The sequence below is a fragment of the Thunnus albacares genome, chromosome 8, assembly GCF_914725855.1.
Source record: "Thunnus albacares chromosome 8, fThuAlb1.1, whole genome shotgun sequence".
Taxonomy (NCBI): Eukaryota; Metazoa; Chordata; class Actinopteri; order Scombriformes; family Scombridae; genus Thunnus; species Thunnus albacares.
In genome coordinates this window covers 17,279,377-17,300,736 of record NC_058113.1, presented here as the reverse complement: position 1 = coordinate 17,300,736, position 21,360 = coordinate 17,279,377, and the positions used below count along the sequence as shown (strand labels likewise).

General features: G+C 35.2%; 3 protein-coding genes and 2 long non-coding RNA genes across 9 annotated transcripts in view; 4 read left to right on the top strand and 1 right to left on the bottom strand.

Annotated features, from left to right (window-relative positions):
• The window catches only part of zgc:158766 (uncharacterized protein LOC100009641 homolog), a 29,867-nt gene extending 27,624 nt beyond the window's left edge, over positions 1–2,243 (top strand). For 2 of the 3 annotated variants that reach the window (XM_044358437.1, XM_044358435.1), the window contains exons 23-24: positions 254–324; positions 1,869–2,243. In XM_044358437.1, the coding sequence (XP_044214372.1) occupies positions 254–298 (45 nt within the window). In that variant the 3' untranslated portion in view covers positions 299–324; positions 1,869–2,243. The remainder of the gene's footprint in view (positions 1–253; positions 325–1,868) is intronic. The other variant, XM_044358436.1, reaches the window with a different exon arrangement.
• si:ch211-269k10.4 (uncharacterized protein LOC100150242 homolog) lies at positions 2,091–21,159 on the bottom strand. 3 transcript variants are annotated; one of them, XM_044358444.1, is made up of 6 exons: positions 16,476–16,545; positions 14,552–14,721; positions 13,001–13,120; positions 12,788–12,844; positions 3,013–3,120; positions 2,091–2,890 (listed from the first exon to the last, which is right to left on the bottom strand). In XM_044358444.1, exons 2-6 carry the CDS (start codon positions 14,705–14,707, stop codon positions 2,792–2,794), a joined length of 540 nt encoding a protein of 179 aa, XP_044214379.1. In that variant the 5' UTR covers positions 14,708–14,721; positions 16,476–16,545; the 3' UTR covers positions 2,091–2,791. The 3 variants fall into 3 exon arrangements, with proteins under 3 accessions (XP_044214379.1, XP_044214377.1, XP_044214378.1); XM_044358442.1 differs by lacking the exons at positions 2,091–2,890; positions 3,013–3,120; positions 16,476–16,545 and adding exons at positions 11,649–12,438; positions 12,561–12,668; positions 21,076–21,159; XM_044358443.1 differs by lacking the exons at positions 2,091–2,890; positions 3,013–3,120 and adding exons at positions 11,649–12,438; positions 12,561–12,668.
• Positions 8,029–9,007, top strand: LOC122986928. The gene is made up of 3 exons (XR_006404414.1): positions 8,029–8,190; positions 8,303–8,401; positions 8,689–9,007. It is a non-coding gene; the product is annotated as an uncharacterized LOC122986928 (long non-coding RNA).
• Positions 9,716–11,801, top strand: LOC122986926. The gene is made up of 2 exons (XR_006404412.1): positions 9,716–9,897; positions 11,427–11,801. It is a non-coding gene; the product is annotated as an uncharacterized LOC122986926 (long non-coding RNA).
• On the top strand, positions 16,733–20,539 carry LOC122986925. Its single transcript, XM_044358445.1, has 7 exons — positions 16,733–16,997; positions 17,077–17,242; positions 17,357–17,449; positions 17,739–17,795; positions 18,592–18,670; positions 18,795–18,928; positions 19,017–20,539. Exons 2-7 carry the CDS (start codon positions 17,081–17,083, stop codon positions 19,044–19,046), a joined length of 555 nt encoding a protein of 184 aa, XP_044214380.1. The 5' UTR covers positions 16,733–16,997; positions 17,077–17,080; the 3' UTR covers positions 19,047–20,539.
• Positions 21,160–21,360: the final 201 nt, after the last annotated feature.

Here is a 21,360-nt window from a genome sequence, read left to right as displayed (position 1 = left end):
CCTAATTTTTCTTTTCATTCACACATTGATTTAAATGTGGCGCTTTCATTCTCAACAGCATACAGAAAACTACACAAGCTGATTAGACTGACTGGCAAATTGTGACCAGCGTAGAAGAACTAATTATTGATACCATCTGGTATGTTATAAGTTGGATTAAGCCTGCAGACTCTGAGGCCTCGAAGGCAAGTGGAAGAGAACAGTTGCAACTTCAGTTTCACTCACTACCTTTCTGCTGTTCTGTTTTTGCCAGAGCAAGACCTCTCATATAGCAGTAGGCCTCTCTACAGTGGTCTGACTCAAAGCTGAGGGGTTTTTAGCTCAGTAAGTAATCGGTGTCACCAGAGTGGACATCTTTGTTGTTCCCTTCACAGCCTCATTAACAACTGTGAGGAACTACCCGTGGCCTGAATACTAATCTGTGTGGACATGTGATTTGGTGCCTGTGTTGTGTTCTGCATGGCAGTGTGTCCTGATGGGTGTAGAGGTTTTCTCCTCCTGATGGGTGGCTTGTTTTGTAAACTTCTGACTGTTCTCCTTTGTGTTTCCCTCTTGGTTCTCTTCTTGTCTCATTTTCCTCTGTGCATCCGTTTGACATAAGGGTGAAATTTCTGAAAACACCACACAAGCTTTATGTGTTAACACATGCATGCTGTGCAACAGCTTTTGTTTTTGGTGTTTTGGAATGCATTTAGGGTTAAAACAATTTTCTGTAGATGCCTGTGTTCTTTGTTTGTTCATATTCACCCAATAGGGAACAATTATCTGTATTTCAGAAAGATAACACTGCATAACAAAATTATACTAAAATATTAAATGCACAAACTGTTAAAGTGCAAACAGCAATATTAAATTGATGACCTGGAGAACTTAAGTGTTGTACTTTATTGTAAAAGCCTAAACAGCAATAAAAAACTTAAGATCGCTCTGTTTTTGTATTTCCCACCTGTAGATACATAAACCAATAATTAACCGGTAGGACCAACAGGAGGAAAAAAATACAAAATATTGTTGAATACAAAAAAATTTGTCAGTTGAAGTACTATTCAAAGAGAGTAAAGAAATACATAAAAACTTAAACCTCACTGTGTGTTCAAAGACTCCTACAAGAGTAAAGAAATATGCATGTGTTTTACTCCTTTTGGCAGATAGATAAAAAGTATTTCCTCTTTTTTTGCATTTTTAACTACTAAAAACAGTTTCTCAGTAAAACAGCTTCCCCCAAACCTCAACTGCTGCCTGCTTGTGTTACTTTACGTAAAAACGACATTCTTTATTTATTCTTCAAGCTCCAGTCAGTGATAAAAGTAAAGTTCAGTGTCTTGTCATTTGTAAATACCACAGTGATACAGTTATTTAGTATAAAGTTATAGAAGTCTTACGGACTTAAACTTTTAAATATATTTCAAGGATTCTGTACGTGCACCTGCTTTGACAAAAGTAGCACATCGGTAAAATACATTACGTGCTCCACTGCCAGAGTAGAGCATCTAGAATAACCCCACCCGAAAATAGAGTCAATCTGATACTTTCTATGTCCTCCATACAACATTTTAGCTCAGAAAGACATTTGGAGCCACATTTTATTCACTTTGTTGATGTTGTATTCAACATTGGTGCCTGGTCATTACTGAAATATAACCCTAACCATGGAATTTACTGATGTGACAGAACCTTTAATCGTTAAAATTTTCAGTTGTTTAATGCCGTTTTACATCCTAAAAAGGTGTTTAATTGGCTCCTTTAATTTAATGACATTCTTAATATTGAATGCTGTCTCAAGTAAAATATTTTGAGTGCATAATGTGTAGAAAAGTTTTATTTTTTCTAAAACCCTTTGTTTTCCTTTTTTCTTTATTTCATCATAGCTGTGAAGTCCTCAACCTGAATGCTACTTGATGCCACAGCAGTAAAGAGATGAGAACGAGAGTCCAGCTTCCGAGCACTAAGATTTTAATGGATGAAGCTCAAGCATGACATGACATTTCATTATGATCCTGTAAATTGGAAATTGACATATAATACACACTGTCATGATGGTACGCCTCTGGTCTGTAAAGTTTGTTTTAATGAATAGGTATGAATCAGTGTTTATATTGTAGATGAGTTTTTTTTATTATGTATTTTACAAAACAAAAACAATAGCAGGCACATCGATCCAGACAATGTTGTGCTGTCACATTTCTTTTGTCTCCAGTCTGTGTTATGACACATTTGTACAGATGATTAAAATGTTTCAAAGATGTTGTTGCATTCTTTTATTTGCCACAGTTTACTTGAAATAAAGTATTTCCACCAGTGGCCAGCGTTCTGTATGTGAAACCGGCTGAAGATTTGAATGCAGCTGAAAAAAAAAAAAAAAAAATTTTCACAAAAATTTCCACTGATAAAAAAGCACTCATGTGAAACCACACTCACAAACCTTTGCAAATAGAGAGACTGAGCAGCACTGACACCCGCTACTACCATTACACAAAGAGATGTAGAGGGTAAAGAGGATAAAGAATGTTTTTTTTTCTTCACATTAGAGAAGCTGACATGTTTACCACAAGTCTCACATGTTCTCATTGTCAGTCAAACAACAGACCACAGCCCAGGCTTTTCAGCAGGCGTTATAACTGCAATATAGACTGACAATGAACAGAAAGTCACACTTGATGTACAAAAAAACTTGTGCTAATACAGTATCTTAACTTATATACAGCCCATTGTTCACTCTAAATGCAAACACTTTATTTAAAGAATAAATTCTCAAACCGCTGTGCAAATGAAACAAGTCATTTTTAACCGATCATGGTGATTCAGCATGTTTCTCTTTAGAGAACCAGAAGCAGAGGATTGCAGAGAGTACGACTTCCAGTAACAACATACAAAGTTCCATCACCTCCATCTGGTAGAAACACAAAAATCACCAAGAATACATTATATTAGCAAATTTATGTAAATGCAGTTTTCTAAATAATCACCCAAAAGTAGTAGTGTATCATGTTTATATGCTTGACATGGTCTTACCTTCAAATGATGTTCATTGTCTGGATTCCAATCAGCCAGGTCAACAGTGATCATATAAGCTGCAATTGCAGCTACAATAATGCAGCCACAGTTAATGTTGAGGGACAACTGGAACAAGAGTCACACATTAATTTTGAAATAATGAATCTAATTAATTGATTACACTAAAAATCATCTTCACTAGCTGTAATGTATTATTCGTCAGGTGTCTATCGAGTTTTACTTACATGTAGTAATCCTGGATATTTGAACAACAGGTTGGACACAACTCCAGCGACGATGAACTGAGGAGGAAGAGAACACAGCTTAGAGTCGGCTATACACACTGACTAAAAGTATCAGCACATTGTCACACTTTGTTAAGAGTTCTTTTATAAATTCATCTGCTTTACTCAGTGTATGATTTTTACAATTTAGTTCTTGTTTGAGCAAAGACTTACAAAGTATTCCGGTGAGGTGGGAAACTCTGAATAGAGTGAAAAGAGACTGTTGATCTCCTGCAAAAAGAATTCCCACTCCAACACTGAAAACACCGCTCATCATCTGCAGGGACTGGCAGGGGCACAGAGACTAATAAATGATACACTCACATGTCAGTAAAAGTTGATGATTCTATTATTTACATAAGACTGTACAGTCCGCAGTGTAAACTTAATATATGCAGTAAACATGAGATTCACATATAAACTCAGCTTCAGAGTATACAAAAAGGGTGCACGTACTGACATGTATTAATGCATAAATTACTTCATGTGGTATAAATGCAGGAGAATTCAAAATGTACATGAAGAAGTATCTTTATCTTGTGCATACCTAAATGCAACAACAATAGTTCATTATGAGTATTACTTTCATGCATGAATTCATGACAATGTGCGTGTTGGTATCGGAAGGGCAAAACCACATAAACACATTAAGATAAAATCAGTAACACAAAGAAATAAAATAAACTTAAACTATCAGTATAAAATGTGAATACATGATGTATAAAACACTAAATGAACAAATGTATATTGTGCACATGTTGTACATGTGAAACTTCAGCTTTTACGACCTTTTAAGAAGTAGAATCATGTTACCACAAAAACCCCTTGACCAAGCGTTTTCTGTTGTTACTGTCCATACTATGTGCACGGTTATTTTGAATACCCTTCTTTACCTCACCTCCAGTCTTTCTGTGACATCTTGCATGAACTGTATTGTAAATATATTTTTTAGACATTCAATCACAAAGTCACACAAAAGAATGACTAAAATATTCTGTATCAGTAATGCCTTGATTTAAGTCTTTGCAAGGTTGCAAAACTAAGGAAGATATTTTCTTGACCATTATCGAAAAGGCAAGAGGTAATTCTAAAATTATCTGGAACCAGTAAAAAAAACTAACAGGACATCACAATAAAGAAAGGAAACTGCTTGAAGTAAATTGAAAGCTTACACAATCCAGGGGAAGTAGTGGAAGCTCTTAACCACTACTTTATTGATTCTGTAGCTACCCTTGCACAATGTTTTTCATCTGAGTACACAAATGCTTGTCCAGTTACAATACAATGGAACCAGCTTTCAGCATAAGCAATGTCACTGAATCAGAGGTTACCAGAATGATTAGATCTCTTAAGCTAACTAATCCTATTGTAAGGTTTAAAAGTGAAGTTAATTTATACATTCAAGTTAATTCACAAAATATATATTTACAATGTTTACACAGTTAATTATTTATATATCTGTGCTGTATTATTTACACATTTACAGGTTCAAATATTTACATCAGCATCCTGTGAAGGTTGAAACAGTATTGAATCTGCTTCTGTGGTTTTACCTCATTACAGTTGGATCTGCCTCAGTCTAGCCTATGATTGGTTGTTTTAGTCACATGTGCCTTAGAGACGAGGAAGTGTTGTTGTTATGACTCTGATGCCGGGAGCTAGAGTAAAAGTGCTGCTTAAGAAGTCACCTGTCTCCATCATGCTATTTTTTCTTATGAAGAGTGTCAGATTACCACCTATCGAATCCTCATGTTACACTATTACCAAAATTATTAACCTCTCAATTTCTCAGGGAATGTTTCCAAGTGTGTGGAAGTCCACTGTTGTTGTTCCAATATTCAAAAGTGGAGATCCCCTTTCTACCTGCAATTACAGGCCTATCAGCATCCTACCTACAGTATCAAAGGTTGCAGAGAAAGTACTAGCTGAACAAACCATTTGCCATCTGAACACTAGCCCTTTCGCCCTGCACCTAATGCAATTTGGCTTCAGAGCCAATTATTCAACTGAGACAACCAACTTTTTTTTCACAGAAAAATCAAATCTCTAGTGGATAAAGGTGGCATTATCACAAGAAGGCATTTGATACTGTTAGTCATAGAATTCACATGTCTAAGTTATCTAGTTTCATTTATTCTTCAGATACACTTAAATGGAAAGAATCATATTTGTTAAATTGATCTCAGTATGTCCAAGTACAGAATCATCAATCAGCTGCCCTTTGTCTGTCCACAGGTGTCCCACAAGGATAAATCCTAGGCCCACTGCTATTTACATTATATATCAATGACTTCCCATCTGTATGTCCTGACACCAATATCCAAATGTATGCAGATGACACTGTAATTTATGTACATGATGGCAGCATGACACAAGTTGCGAATGAACTCACAAACTCCATGGCTCATTTAACAGCATGATTAAAGCAATGCTGTTTGCAACTAAATGTGTCTAAAACAGTATGCATGTTTTTCACCAGAGACAAACAGTTCTAGTGTAAAGCCAGATATCTTTGTGTCAGGGGAGAGGCTGCAGGTCGTATCTGAATACAAGTACCTTGGAGTTCTGATTGATTCCAAACTTTCTTTCAAGGCTCAGGTGAAAAAGGTCTGTAACCGGGTCAAATTCAATCTTTCAAATTTCAGGTTCATTCGCAATTACTTGTCAACCGAAGCAGCTAAGATGTACATGCATTCCATGGTCATTTCCCATATAATTTACTGTTTAACAACCTGGTCACAGGCTAGCAACACTACTCTAAAACCAATGGAGTCTTTGTATAATTGAACACTTAAAATCCTATGATTTCTGTAGCTTGGTAATATTGTATCGGTGGCAGCGTTCTCTCACCTGGACTGAGTGGCTCATCGTAATCTCCTTGGATATCCATGTCAACATCGGCACAAGCCATGGTGCTTCTCTGATCTGGAAGGATGATGGTGTTCCTCATGACTTATAATCACAACTCATCAAGTTTTACTGCAAATAATTTCTCCTTTAGCCTTGCACACTGCAGTAGCCTTAAAGGATCGGTTCACAATTTTTGAAGTCTGTCTTAAAACAGTAGCCAGGTGTCAATATACAATGAAACAGGTTTTGCTCACTGTAATCATCCCTCCTGTTCATAGTGACCATTAGAAGATCCCCTCCAAATGCGCTTACTATGTAAGTGGCGGGGGACAAAATCCACAGTCCTTGTTTTGAGTGAAATTGTATTTAAAAGTTTATCTTGAGATAATATGAGGCTTCAACCATCTGAGTTAGTCAAATAAAGTGGATATCTTCCACAGGTACAGTATTCTTATTAAAAAATTCCCTCTTTATGTGTCGATGGACAGTGTTTTGCTGTTCAGCGGCAGTGGAAGGACTGTAACAAAAGAAGGAATTTGCTACTAAAAATAGTAACTTTGAAAGATATTGAATTGACTAATTGAACTAATTTGGATGGCTGAAGCCTCATAGTTTGCACAGAAGTAGGGCTGTGAATTTTGTCCCCAATCATTTACATTAAAAGTGCATTATGAAGGGATCCTTTAATGGTCAGTGTGAACAGGAGGAATGATTACAGCAAGAAAAACATGTGTCTGTGTTCATTTGGACACCTGACTATTGTTTTAGGACAGACTTTAAAAATGTTGGACCTATTTAAAATTATTTATTTACCATTTAAAATGTTTAACTTCATGATAATGTTTGAGGCTGTAGTTGTAGTGTCATTGTATTGGGTTGAATTTTATTGTGAGGTGTAATATTTTTCTACCCCATATATATAATTAAGGTGCACAAGATCTTAGAAATACATTTCAATATAATATAAAGCAAGGTCACTGTTGGCCTGAAAGACTTTTCACTGTGTTGTCAAATGAGAGATTTAAACATTTGTAGGTGTTTACAGATCAAAACATTTACAGTTCAGTATAAGATCATAATTCCTGAATCCACTGATGCAATTGTGTATCAGTGGAGTCAGAAATTATGATCTTATACTGTGAAGCCAGTTTCATGATGGCTAAATATACAGAACAAGTTGTCTTCATCAGACAAACTGGATCATCATTAATGATATTTAAACTTCACATTTTAATCTACAAATCAAATGAGTACACTATAATTCTACATGAGTTTTTCAAACACAAAAAGTTGCCTTGAATCTTGGTAACTTATAAATATTTTAGTGTTTCTTAGATGACACATTTAACATACATGCAGAGAAACACACAGACACTGTATGCAAACTTTGAGATGCTTGCAAATATATAGTCCCTATTGCAAATATGCAAATATAACATTTATTAAAGGTCTTAGATTGGGATTCTTACCACGTTCAACTTGATCCAATTCTATTTCTTACTCTGCATCTGTCTCAAACAAGTGCCTCGCTCTTTAGGCATGATTTTCGCTTCCCTGCGAACACTTTGAAAGATGACGTCACTTTATGCCTTGACTTCCTCAACCTGCCCAGGGTGTCTACAATATCATTATGTTCAACCCTCTGTGCCTTATTGTCAGAGGTTGTGGGTTTTATTATTTATGATTTAACCAAAAAACACTTTTATTAACATTTATGAGCATTAAGAAGACTAAGTATTTGGTCTTATGTGTCCTTACAAGAGAAAGAGTTAGAGACATAGCAGAGAATTGGTGTGCCAGGTTATTTCCTTTTATTTGACCATTCACCACAGTTTGTCTGAACTTGGTTTGTACTGTAAGAAAAGAAATTAGAGAACTTTAATGTTTCTTGCCCAGGAGAATGAAGAACACATTTGCATGTGATGATTCAATGATCATCACCATACCACTTGGGAGTCTTAGGGACGCTCAAGATGGTCAACTGATGCCGGAGAAATTTCACTGTGTGTTCAAAGACTCCTACAAGGTTTTTGTTATAAGGGGAAAACCTAAGCCTTTTGGGGTAAGTTGAATTGTTCTCATGCAGGTAGAGCTATGACTAAAGGCTGATGCTTATATATTCTGACTTCATTTTGACTGCATTGTAATCCAGTATTCTTCTCTTTTTTTATAAGGCAGCCCAGGCCATCGCTGGTGTGTTTGTTATCACACTCGGTCTGATTTTTACCCAAACAGATGGCTTCATTAAGGTCTACACTTTACCCAGCCTCCTGGTAAATACAGTTTCAAAGCTAAAAACTGAATTCACTCTTGAATTCTGGATGATTCTGTGAAAAACTCTTATGATTAATGAAAAACATAAGTACAAATCAATTGTTTTTATATTTCTATTGGTCTTTAATTTTATTGCATAATATCTTTTCTTCACCATGCTATGCTCTTGTACTTCCTTTTGCTTCTGTGAATTAATAAAGCTTATCTTAACTTACTTCCCTCAATATGTGTGCTAAGTATTATATTTCTGTGTAAAATCATTTATATGTTTTTATCAATATGTTAGTTTGTGCTCTCTGGTTTCCTGACCTATGCTGCTGGACAATCTCCAAACATGCACGTGGTAAGTAAACTGAAAATTAACATTTTGTTTGCAACTGAAAAGTTCACAAAGTGGCAAAAGTTGAACAGACTCCTTCTTAAGGAAAAAAAGTTAATTATTTAACTACAATAGATGAGTATTATTCTGCGTACAGTAATTTAATGTTTCTAATCAGATTTTCTTTAGGATGTTTCTGACAGGATTTTCTTTCTAAATTTCTTTAAAACAACTCTTTCATTTCATTTAGATTAAGATTTACATATCCAAACTTATTTTTCTGTATCTTTTATCTTCCTCATGCAAAATATGGTGTTAATGGGTTTGCAAAATAAGTAAAACATAGCAACACAGTCATATTATAGTATAGTATTTAAAGTTTATTTATTATTTGTTGTGAGCAGTAGAAGTACATATTAAAGAGAGATTAAGAGAACTTCCAGACATAAATCAAGTTTTAATTACATTTGCCATTAAATTAGACTTTGAATTGTGTCTAAATGATTTCTCGTGGTAAACTTGTATCGATAAATGAAGGATTGTAACCAACAAACATATTTTTAGGTTATTTTCAAACAGATGATGTAGGAGAGATGTGTCAAAAAAAAACAACTGCACATCTGGATTTGCATGTGAATCCTTTTATTTGATCATTTAATCACAGTTTGTGTGAACTTGGTTTGTAATGTAATAAGAGAAATTAGAGAATGTTTATATATATATATATATATATATATATATATATATATATATATATATATATATATATATATATATATATATTTTAATTTTCATGACTTTTCAGTGACATCTGCATCATTACTGTTTCCCTTCCAGACAAAACTGTCATTTTCTCACATTTCACACATTGATTTAAATGTAGGGCTTTCATTCTCAACAGCATACTTATAATGCAGAAAACTACACAAGCTGATTAGACTGACTGGCAATTTGTGACCAGCGTAGAAGAACTAATTAATGGTACCATCTGGTATGTTATAAATTGGATTAAGCCTGCGGACTCTGAGGCCTCGAAGGCAAGTGGAAGAGAACAGTTGCAACTTCAGTTTCACTCACTACCTTTCTGCTGTTCTGTTTTTACCAGAGCAAGACCTCTCATATAGCAGTAGGCCTCTCTACAGTGGTCTGACTCAAAGCTGAGGGGTTTTTAGCTCAGTAAGTAATCGGTGTCACCAGAGTGGACATCTTTGTTGTTCCCTTCACAGCCTCGTTAATAACTGTGAGGAACTACACGTGGCAACATGTGATTGTGAACTGGTGGCTGTGTTGTGTTCTGCATGGCAGTGTGTCCTGATGGGTGTAGAGGTTTTCTCCTCCTGATGGGTGGCTTGTTTTGTAAACTTCTGACTGTTCTCCTTTGTGTTTCCCTCTTGGTTCTCTTCGTGTCTCATTTTCCTCTGTGCATCCGTTTGACATAAGGGTGAAATTTCTGAAAACACCACACAAGCTTTATGTGTGAACACATGCATGCTGTGTTACAGCTTTTGTTTTTGGTGTTTTGGAATGCATTTAGGGTTAAAACAATTTTCTGTAGATGCCTGTGTTCTTTGTTTGTTCATATTCACCCAATAGGGAACAATTATCTGTATTTCAGAAAGATAACACTGCATAACAAAATTAAACCAAAATATTAAATGCACAAACTAATAAAGTGCATACAGCAATATTAAATTGGATGACCTGGAGAATTTAAGTGTTGTACTTTATTGTAAAAGCCTAAACGGCAATAAAAAACTTAAAATCGCTCTGTTTTCATATTTCCCACCTAACAAAAATTAATCGGTAGGACCAACAGAAGGAAAAAATACAAAATATTGTTGAATACAAAAAAATCTGTCAGTTGAAGTACTATTCAAAGAGTGTAAAGAAATACATAAAAACTTAAACCTCACTGTGTGTTCAAAGACTCCTACAAGAGTAAAGAAATATGCATGTGTTTTACTCCTTTTGGCAGATAGATAAAAAGTATTTCCTCTTTTTTTGCATTTTTAACTACTAAAAACAGTTTCTCAGTAAAACAGCTTCCCCCAAACCTCAACTGCTGCCTGCTTGTGTTACTTTAAGTAAAAACGACATTCTTTATTTATTCTTCAAGCTCCAGTCAGTGATAAAAGTAAAGTTCAGTGTCTTGTCATTTGTAAATACCACAGTGATACAGTTATTTAGTATAAAGTTATAGAAATCTGACGGGCTTGAACTTATTTATTATTTATTATACATTTCAAGGACTCTGTACGTGCACCTGCTTTGACAAAAGTAGCGTATCGGTAAAATACATTACGTGCTCCACTGCCAGAGTAGAGCATCTAGAATAACCCCACCCGAAAATAGAGTCAATCTGATACTTTCTATGTCCTTCATACAACATTTTAGCTCAGAAAGACAGTTGGAGCCACATTTTATTCACTTTGTTGATGTTGTATTCAACATCGGTGCCTGGTCATTACTGAAATGTAACCCTAACCATGGAATTTACTGATGTGACAGAACCTTTAATCGTTAAAATTTTCAGTTGTTTAATGCCGTTTTACATCCTAAAAAGGTGTTTAATTGGCTCCTTTAATTTAATGACATTCTTAATATTGAATGCTGTCTCAAGTAACATATTTTGAGTGCATAATGTGTAGAAAAGTTTTATTTTTTCTAAAACCCTTTGTTTTCCTTTTTTCTTTATTTCATCATAGCTGTGAAGTCCTCAACCTGAATGCTACTTGATGCCACAGCAGTAAAGAGATGAGAACGAGAGTCCAGCTTCCGAGCACTAAGATTTTAATGGATGAAGCTCAAGCATGACATGACATTTCATTATGATCCTGTAAATTGGAAATTGACATATAATACACACTGTCACGATGGTACGCCTCTGGTCTGTAAAGTTTGTTTTAATGAATAGGTATGAATCAGTGTTTATATTGTAGATGAGTTTTTTTTATTATGTATTTTACAAAACAAAAACAATAGCAGGCACATCGATCCAGACAATGTTGTGCTGTCACATTTCTTTTGTCTCCAGTCTGTGTTATGACACATTTGTACAGATGATTAAAATGTTTCAAAGATGTTGTTGCATTCTTTTATTCGCCACAGTTTACTTTGAGATGAAATGAAATATTTCCACCAGTGGCCAGTGTTCTATATGTGAAACCAGCTGAAGGTGTGAATGCAGCTGAAAAGAAAGTTGCAGATATTTCCACTGATAAAAAAGCACATATGTGAAACCACACACACAAACCTTTGCAAATGGAGAGACTGAGCAGCTCACACCCACCACTACCGTTAAAAAAAGAGATGTAGAGGGTAAAGAGGATAAAGAATGTTTTTTTTTCTTCACATTAGAGAAGCTGACATGTTTACCACAAGTCTCATGTTCTCATCGTCAGTCAAACAACAGACCACAGCCCAGGCTTTTCAGCAGGCGTTATAACTGCAATATAGACTGACAACGAACAGAAAGTCACACTTGATGTACAAAAAAACTTGTGCTAATACAGTATCTTAACTTATATACAGCCCATTGTTCACTCTAAATGCAAACACTTTATTTAAAGAATAAATTCTCAAACCGCTGTGCAAATGAAACAAGTATTTTTTAACCGATCATGGTGATTTGGCACGTTTCTCTTTAGAGAACCAGAAGCAGAGGATTGCAGAGAGTACGACTTCCAGTAACAACACACAAAGTTCCATCACCTCCATCTGGTAGAAACACAAAAATCACCAAGAATACATTATATTAGCAAATTTATGTAAATACAGTTTTCTAAATAATCACCCAAAAGTAGTAGTGTATCATGTTTATATGCTTGACATGGTCTTACCTTCAAATGATGTTCATTGTTTGGATTCCAACGAACCAGGTCAACAGTGATCAGACAAGCTGCAATTGCAGCTACAATAATGCAGCCACAGTTAACGGTGAGGGACAACTGGAACAAGAGTCACACATTAATTTTGAAATAATGAATCTAATTAATTGATTACACTAAAAATCATCTTCACTAGCTGTAATGTATTATTCGTCAGGTGTCTATTGAGTTTTACTTACATGTAGTAATCCTGGATATTTGAACAACAGGTTGGACACAACTCCAGCGACGATGAACTGAGGAGGAAGAGAACACAGCTTAGAGTCGGCTATACACACTGACTAAAAGTATCAGCACATTGTCACACTTTGTTAAGAATTCTTTTATAAATTCATCTGCTTTACTCAGTGCATGAGTTTTACAATTTAGTTCTTGTTTGAGCAAAGACTTACAAGTATTCCGGTCAGGTGGGAAACTCTGAATAGAGTGAAAAGAGATTGGTCCATCCCCTGCGTTGCAGCAAAAAGAATTCCCACTCCAACACTGAAAACACCGCTCATCATCTGCAGGGACTGACAGGGGCACAGAGACTAATAAATGATACACTCACATGTCAGTAAAAGTAGTATGATTTGATTATGTACATAAGATTATACAGTCCACTCTGTAAACAAAAAGGGTGCACGCACTGACTTGTATTAATGCATGAATTACTTCATGCAGAATAAATACAGGAGAGTTTAAAATGTACATGAAGAAGTATCTTCATCTTGTGCATACCTAAATACAACAACAATAGTTCATTATGAGTATTATTTTCATGCATGAATTCATGACAATGTGTGTGTCCGTACTGGAAGGGCAAAACCACATAAACACATTAAGATAAAATCAGTAACACAAAAAAATAAAATATACTTAAACTATCGGTATAAAATGTGAATACATGATGTAATCAATTTGTGATTATTGTTGGATTCAGAAAATGAGATATATTTTCATCCTAATCATACTAATAAACACTGTCTAAATGAACAAACACCACCCAGTGATTTTACCTTTGTGTATACTGTGCACACGCTGTAACTTGCACACGCTGTAACTGTGAAACTTCAGCTTTTACGACCTTTTAAGAAGTAGAATCATGTTACCACAAAAACCCCTCGACCAAGCATTTCCTGTTGTTACTGCCCATACTATCTGCACGTTATTTTGAATACCCTTCTTTACTTCATTTCTAGTCTTTCTGTGACATCTTCCATGAACTGTATTGTAAATATATTTTTTAGACATTCAATCACAAAGTCACACAAAGGAATGAGTCAAATATTAGGTATCAGTATGCTTGGACTTAAGTCTTTGCAAGGTAAACCATGTATGATACTGAGTAGCAATGTATGTGAGGGGGAAAGAAAACCTTACTTCCCTTTTCCTTTGACTAACTGTAAGTTACAAACTAATTTGTAAGTTGCATGTTACTCTCACATCTACTACAATCAAATTAATACTCATAAAATATCATATGATATAATGCAAGATCCCTGAAATTAATCCTTACGTTATAATATTCAATATTTGTTCTGGGGTGAGAAACCTTTTGAGACAGTAGTTTGTAGTGTTGTATTTTAAAACAGAGCAGTAACTCAGGTAGAGTATGTTGTCCAGTAATTGCAGGGTCGGTGGTTCGATAGCTCTTCCTAACTACATGCTGAAGTGTCCTTGAGCAACCTCCCCCTGATGAGAAGTGTACACCATCAGGTTGTGTGTGTGTAAGAGGGTAAATGTGAGCTTTTGTAAAGTGTTAAGCATTGCTCTTGTGCTATGTACTGCAAATCCATATACAGATCAGATTTGTAAGACTTTGTGGGACCCTTTTGGAGCTCACTCTGTCAAAATAAATTTGTGAGACTGTCAAAAACCTTCATAACCACTTTGACACCATATTTCATGGCTGCTGCATGGCATTGCATCACAAGTGTTGATGTTGTATTTGTCGTTCTTACCCCCAACACAGCAGGTTGTTTCTGCAGCAGGTTATGCAGCGGTCCTTGCTTATCTGGTATGATTTCTGTAGCTTGGTAATATTGTATCAGCGACATTGCCTCGCCTGGCTCATCGTAATCTCCTTGGATGTCCATGTCAACATCGGCACAGGCCATGGTGCTTCTCTGATCTGGAAGGATGATGGTGTTCCTCATGACTTATAATCACAACTCATCAAGTTTTACTGCAATCAATTTCTCCTTTAGCCTTGTACGCTGCCGTAGTCTTTAAAGGATCGGTTCAGAAATTTTGAAGTCTGTCTTAAAACAGTGACCAGGTGCCAATATACAATGAAACAGGTTTTGCTCACTGTAATCATTCCTCCTGTTCATAGTGACCATTAGAAGATCCCCTCCAAATGCGCTTTCTATGTTAGTGGCGGAGGACAAAATCCACAGTCCTTGTTTTGAGCAAAAATGTATTGAAAAGTTTATCTAAAGATTATACGAGGCTTCGACCATCTGAGTTAGTCAAATAAAGTGGATATCTTCCACAGTTACAGTCTTCTTAGTAAAAAATTCCCTCTTTATGTGTTGACGGACAGTGTTTTGCTGTTCAGCAGCAGTGGAAGGATTGTAACAAAATTTGGCATCAAAATTTGGTACTAAAAATAGTAACTTTGAAAGATATTGAATTGACTAATTGGACTTATTTGGATGGCTGAAGCCTCATAGTTTGCAAGGAAGTAGGGCTGTGAATTTTGTCCCCAATCATTTACATTAAAAGTGCATTATGAAGGGATCCTTTAATGGTCAGTGTGAACAGGAGAAATGATTACGGCAAGAAAAACATGTGTCTGTGTTCATTTGGACACCTGACTATTGTTTTAGGACAGACTTTAAAAATTTTGGGCCTATTTAAAATGATTTATTTACCATTTAAAATGTTTAACTTCATGATAATGTTTGAGGCTGCAGTTGTAGTGTCATTGTATTGGGTTGAATTTTATTGCGAGGTGTAATATTTTTCTACCCCATATATGTAATTAAGGTGCACAAGATATTAGAAATACATTTTGATATAATGCGATCCAATGCATCATCACCACAAAGTAACGCTTCAAAAGGGATCATAGAACTGAGTAAATGCCTAAACAATTAAAGGAGCAATGTCAATAATAACTAAACATTTTAAGTGAGGTAGCATTGCAGGGCTATTGTATTACTTTGCAGTAACCAGTAACACACTGTACAAGTGTTTCTATGTTTTTGTCCATATATGGTTGACAACCCTGTATGATATGGTTTTATTCTAGTCGTTCCTGAGCACAGTCTGTTTCTGCAGCTGGACAAATTGGAAAGAAATAATACAGTAAATAAAAAAATAGTGAAGATTAAATTGAAGTTAAAGCAAGGTCGCTATTGGCCTGAAAGACTTTTCACTGTGTTGTCAAATGAGAGATTTAAATATTTGTAGGTGTTCACAGATCAAAACATTTACAGTTCAGTATAAGATCATAATTCCTGAATCCACTGATGCACAATTGCATCAGTGGATTCAGAAATTATGATCTTATACTGTGAAGCCAGTTTCATGATGGCTAAATATACGAAACAAGTTTAGTCTTCATCGGACAAACTGGATCATCATTAATTATATTTAAACTTCTATTTAATCTACAAATCAAATGAGTACACTATAATTCTACATGAGTTTCACAGTCCCTTAACAGCTTGCAAGAGACAAGACAAAAAAGTTGCCTTGACTCTTAGTTACTTATAAGACTTCTATAACACATTTAACATACATGCAGAGAAACACATACAGTTCTTTATAAAAACACATGAACACTATTCAAACTTTGAGATGCTTGCAAATTCATGGTTTGTATTGCAAATATGCAAAGATAACATTTTAATAAAGGTCTTAGATTGAGGTTCTTACCACGTTCGGCTTGATCCAATTCTATTTCTTACTCTGTATCTGTCTCGACCAAGTGCCTTGCTCTTTAGACATAATTTTCACTTCCCTGATAGTACTTCGAAAGATGAGGTCACCTCACGCCTTAACTTCCTCAACCTGCCCAGGGTGTCTACAATATCATCATGTTCAACCCTCTGTGCCTCATTGTCAGAGGTTGCATGTTTTAGTATTTATGATTTAACAAAAAAACACTTTTATTAACATCTATAAGCATTAATAAGTCAAAGAATTTGGTCTTATGTGTCTTTGCAACAATTTTTAAGTCTTGCTGAATTAGGCCGCATGCATACATTTTGTGGGTTTGTGTGTACTCGTGTGTAGGTGTGTGTGTGAGAGAGGGGAAGGGGGGGGTGGGGGGGGGGGGGGGTTTAGCGACAGAGCAGAGAATTGGTGTGAGTGTGGTGTGTCAGGTCATTTCCTTGTCGAACCTATTTGACAAAGCACACAATTTGAAGTCCGAATCAAGAGAATAAAAAACAAAAGGTATGTCTCAAAAAGTCTCCACAACAGAGCGTCGGTGAGTTGAATGGCTTTAACATTATCTTTAATGTTTCTTGCCCAGGAGAATGAAGAACACATTTGCATGTGATGATTCAATGATCATCACCATACCACTTGGGAGTCTCAGAGACGCTCGAGATGGTCAACTGATGCCGGAGAAATTTCACTGTGTGTTCAAAGACTCCTACAAGGTTTTTGTTATAAGGGGAAAACCTAAACCTCTTGGGGTAAGTTGAATTGTTCTCATGCAGGTAGAGCTATGACTAAAGGCTGATGCTTATATATTCTGACTTCATTTTGGCTGCATTGTAATCCAGTATTCTTCTCTTTTTTTTTATAAGGCAGCCCAGGCCATCGCTGGTGTGTTTATTGTCACACTCGGTCTGATTTTTACAGATGGCTTCATTAAGGTCTACACTTTACCCAGCATCCTGGTAAATACAGTTTCAAAGCTAAAAACTGAATTCACTCTTGAATTCTGGATGATTCTGTGAAAAACTCTTATGATTAATGAAAAACATAAGTACAAATCAATTGTTTTTATATTTCTATTGGTCTTTAATTTTATTGCATAATATCTTTATTTCACCGTGCTATGCTCTTGTACTTCCTTTTGCTTCTGTGACAATGAATAAATCCTATCTTAACTTGTTTCCCTTAATATGTGTGCTAAGTATTATATTTCTGTGTAAAATCATTTATATGTTTTTATCAATATGTTAGTTTGTGGTCTCTGGTTTCCTGACCTATGCTGCTGGACAATCTCCAAACATGCACGTGGTAAGTAAACTGAAAATTAACATTTTGTTTGCAACTGAAAAGTTCACAAAGTGGCAAAAGTTGAACAGACTCCTTCTTAAGGAAAAAAAAGTTTATTATTTAACTACAATAGGTGAAGTAACCCCTTAATTTGAGAATGATTGCTTGTGCTGACTAGAGTATTATTCTGCGTACAGTAATTTAATGTTTCTAATCAGATTTTCTTTAGGATGTTTCTGACAGGATTTTTTTTTCTAAATTTCTTTAAGACAGCTTTTGTTAAAGATAAAATAATAGGTTTGATTTCGTTTAGATTAAGATTTACATATCCGAACCCATTTTTCTGTATCTTTTATCTTCCTCATGCAAAATATGGTGTTAATGGGTTTGCAAAATAAGTAAAACATAGCGACACAGTCATATTATAGTATAGTATTTAAAGTTTATGTATTATTTGTTGTGAGCAGTAGAAGTACATATTAAAGAGAGATTAAAAGAACTTCCAGACATAAATCAAGTTTTAATTACATTTGCCATGAAATTAGACTTTGAATTGTGTCTAAATGATTTCTCTTTGTAAACTTGCTAAGAATTGTAACAAACAAAGATATTTTAGGTTATTTTCAAACATGTGTTAAAAAAAACTGCACATCTGGATTTGCATGTGAATCCTTTTGTTTGATAATTCAGTTTGTGTGAACTTGGTTTGAACTGTAATAAAAGAAATTAGAGAATGTTTTTGTAATTTTTTTAATATGTTGGTTCCTCGTGACTTTTCAGTGACACCCGCATTATTACTGTTCTCTTCCCCTTCCAGACAAAACTGTCATTCTCTCTGAACATCATCAGCTTCTTCTGGTCAATTGCAGCTGTTTTTCTCTGCGCGGTCTCGTTTAACGCACCAATATGGCCTTACTGGGTAAAGTAAAATATCATTTACAGTTGACTGAGTGATTGAGTGCAGCTCTCTGAAACAGAAAATAAATGTGTATTCACTTCCACCATTCTCTCTGTCTCCTTCACAGCTTCGTGACGCTCCTCATGAAGGAGTCAAGGGGCTGATTATGACTCTTCTGCTTGTTGAAAAGATAATAGCCTTATTCTTGATCTACTGGCTGAGTAAAGCTATTTGCAGACAACATTTCAACACTTTGGTATGCAACTTCCTTTATACTGCAGCTACATATATCACAAGAGGAATAAAGTATTTTGTAACTAATGGTGGCCATTCTTCTTCTGCAGCCCATTATTCTGCTGAAACAAGGAGACTGAATATACTGAACTGATGGAGGTCAACAAACGAAAGACCAAACAACGATATTTGTGGTACTTTTGACTTCCTGAATGTATCTAAGTGTATAACAGTCTGTCAGTGTCACATATTCCTCAACATACTGCACAACAAAGAATGAACGTGAAAGTTATTTTTTTTGTTTCAAAAAGTGGAAAAAAACAACAGATTGCATGTGAATATAGTGCACCACTTCTTAGATGTAAATTACCTATTATTTTTGTTTTTGTACAGCTCATCTACCTACTTATATTGCGTTGTTTCATAATTTTACAACAGTATGTCGTATCAAATCAGAAATAGAAGCGTTGCTGCCGCTGCACTTCACATACGCTTTGTTTTCTAAAGTGCTGTATCGTCTCAACTCCTGGATGTTTAGATCATACTTGAAAACTTTTTGTATCTTTCTCAACCAGGAAAACATCATTCAAAGTGTAATTTTTAAGGTTGTAAAGGATGATGTCGGTAAATGTCGATGCAGGTGAGGGTTCATGCTGCTTACAGAGCTGTATTTTGTAACCGTAGCCAACGATATGTTGACTCTGAATTTCATGAATCATTTTGGATTGATTATTACTTGTTGTGATATCCAGCTGCTTAACAGATATCAAACTATCATGAGTCCTTTGTGATCCGAGGATTCATTTTGAGAGAAAAAATAAATCTTGATGTGTCATTATTTTACTAATCTCGGAATCATTGCAAACATTTTTATTTGTCTTAAAATTTCAATTAAATTCAAATTTCATTAAATCTCTCTTTGACTACTGCAGTGAGCGACTTCTTGTCGACGTGAATTTTCTGATTTCCATTGTGATTTCGCTGTCTAAACTTGAACTTAACTGAACTGTACTCACGCTGACAGTCATATACAGTCTTATTGTAAGACTTAATCCATTTTAAATGTTTATCAATGAGGCCTTTTGCTTTTCTATACTTATGTTTATATTTTGTATAATTGGTTGTTTTACTCTCTTGTTCGTTAATCACTTTGGAACTTTGTTTTGGACGTATAAATAAAGATCAATACTGTTTATGATTGTCTTCTTATGAACCTACAACACATTTTTCTACTGTGGATAATGCCAGATAGCAGATAATTAATAGCAACGAAACGTGTTTGTAGCAAATATAATTATTTAGGTGGAAAAAATAATCCGAGCATACAAAAGAAAAAATCACCTTTTGCATTTGTGTTACTACCAAAAAATAAATCATTGTCAAGCTAATTTAAAGCTTAAATCCAAACACATGCGTAATTTACTGAACCCTTACATACTGTTTATATTCTGACCCTTAACAATATCCCGTCATAATTAGTCTAATAACACACCATAATAGTCTCAATACCAAACCTCGTAACCACAAATCTATTTTTCATTCATTAATACCTTATCAGTCATTAATAAATGTGTAATTAATCCTTAATTAAGCTTTCAGGGAGCAGAGAGAGTATATTCTTCAGGTTTTACACTAATTGTTTATGGAGAAAAACATTCATAATCTCACTATATTATGGTCTTATGTTATCTGAAACAGGAGAACATAACATCCATCATGATTTCAATGAAATTTATTGAATGTGAAGAATGCAACTAAATTTTTGAATGTACAAAAATGTGTATCAGCTGCACAAAAACCTTTTTAAAAGTTGAAATATTTCCATTTTTGTATATTCTGGGTCACTTTGGGGAATGTCATACAATTTGAGACTAAAACAATAGTGTTCAGGGTGTTTTTACTGCTCTAAGATGTAAAAACAGGTCAACCTAAACAGTATGTAAAGGATTAAAGGTATTGTCTGAGATTAGGTATTAAAAGTGATTCTTCTGATCTCTCTGCTCTTGTTCCCCAACTACTAGAAATAAAATAAACAATACATCTTGATAAAATTGGTGTCTAGGGCCCCCTGCTGTGAATTGTTGATGTGTTTTTGCTTTTAGTGTCATGTGAAGCCATGAGCAGCCACAAGAGGGAGATAAACACACACAAGATGACAAGTAAATTTACCTTTCTGTGAAGGATGGATTCTTGGAAACATTCATTTGACTTTCAAATGACTGTTGTAACAATGTTGTAGGTCCCAAAGCTCACACATTTACTGTCATTTTAATATTAGGTCACAGCCGTAGATAGTTCAGATAATTAATTAGGTGGATTCAGAAGTCAGGCTGTGTTTATTTGTCATGGTTTTAAAATCCTTGCATGGAGGTCACGCTATAAACAATCATAGCAGCACATGATGAAGGATCCATGTGAAGGAAGGGGAGAGAGAGAGCACATGGACTCTTCCGC

Bases quoted from the DNA above. Each gene is read 5' to 3' on its own strand.
- si:ch211-269k10.4 (XM_044358442.1), bottom strand. From the start codon at position 21,106: ATGTTTCCAAGAATCCATCCTTCACAGAAAG. The intron at 13,121-14,551 runs GTAAGAACGACA...TGCCCCTGTCAG, and splicing joins AACAACCTGCTGTGTTGGGG to TCCCTGCAGATGATGAGCGG. The intron at 12,845-13,000 runs GTAAGTCTTTGC...CTTCCTCCTCAG, and splicing joins CCCACCTGACCGGAATACTT to TTCATCGTCGCTGGAGTTGT.
- LOC122986925 (XM_044358445.1), top strand. From the start codon at position 17,081: ATGAAGAACACATTTGCATGTGATGATTCAATGATCATCACCATACCA. The intron at 17,796-18,591 runs GTAAGTAAACTG...TTCCCCTTCCAG, and splicing joins AATCTCCAAACATGCACGTG to ACAAAACTGTCATTCTCTCT. The intron at 18,929-19,016 runs GTATGCAACTTC...CTTCTTCTGCAG, and splicing joins GACAACATTTCAACACTTTG to CCCATTATTCTGCTGAAACA.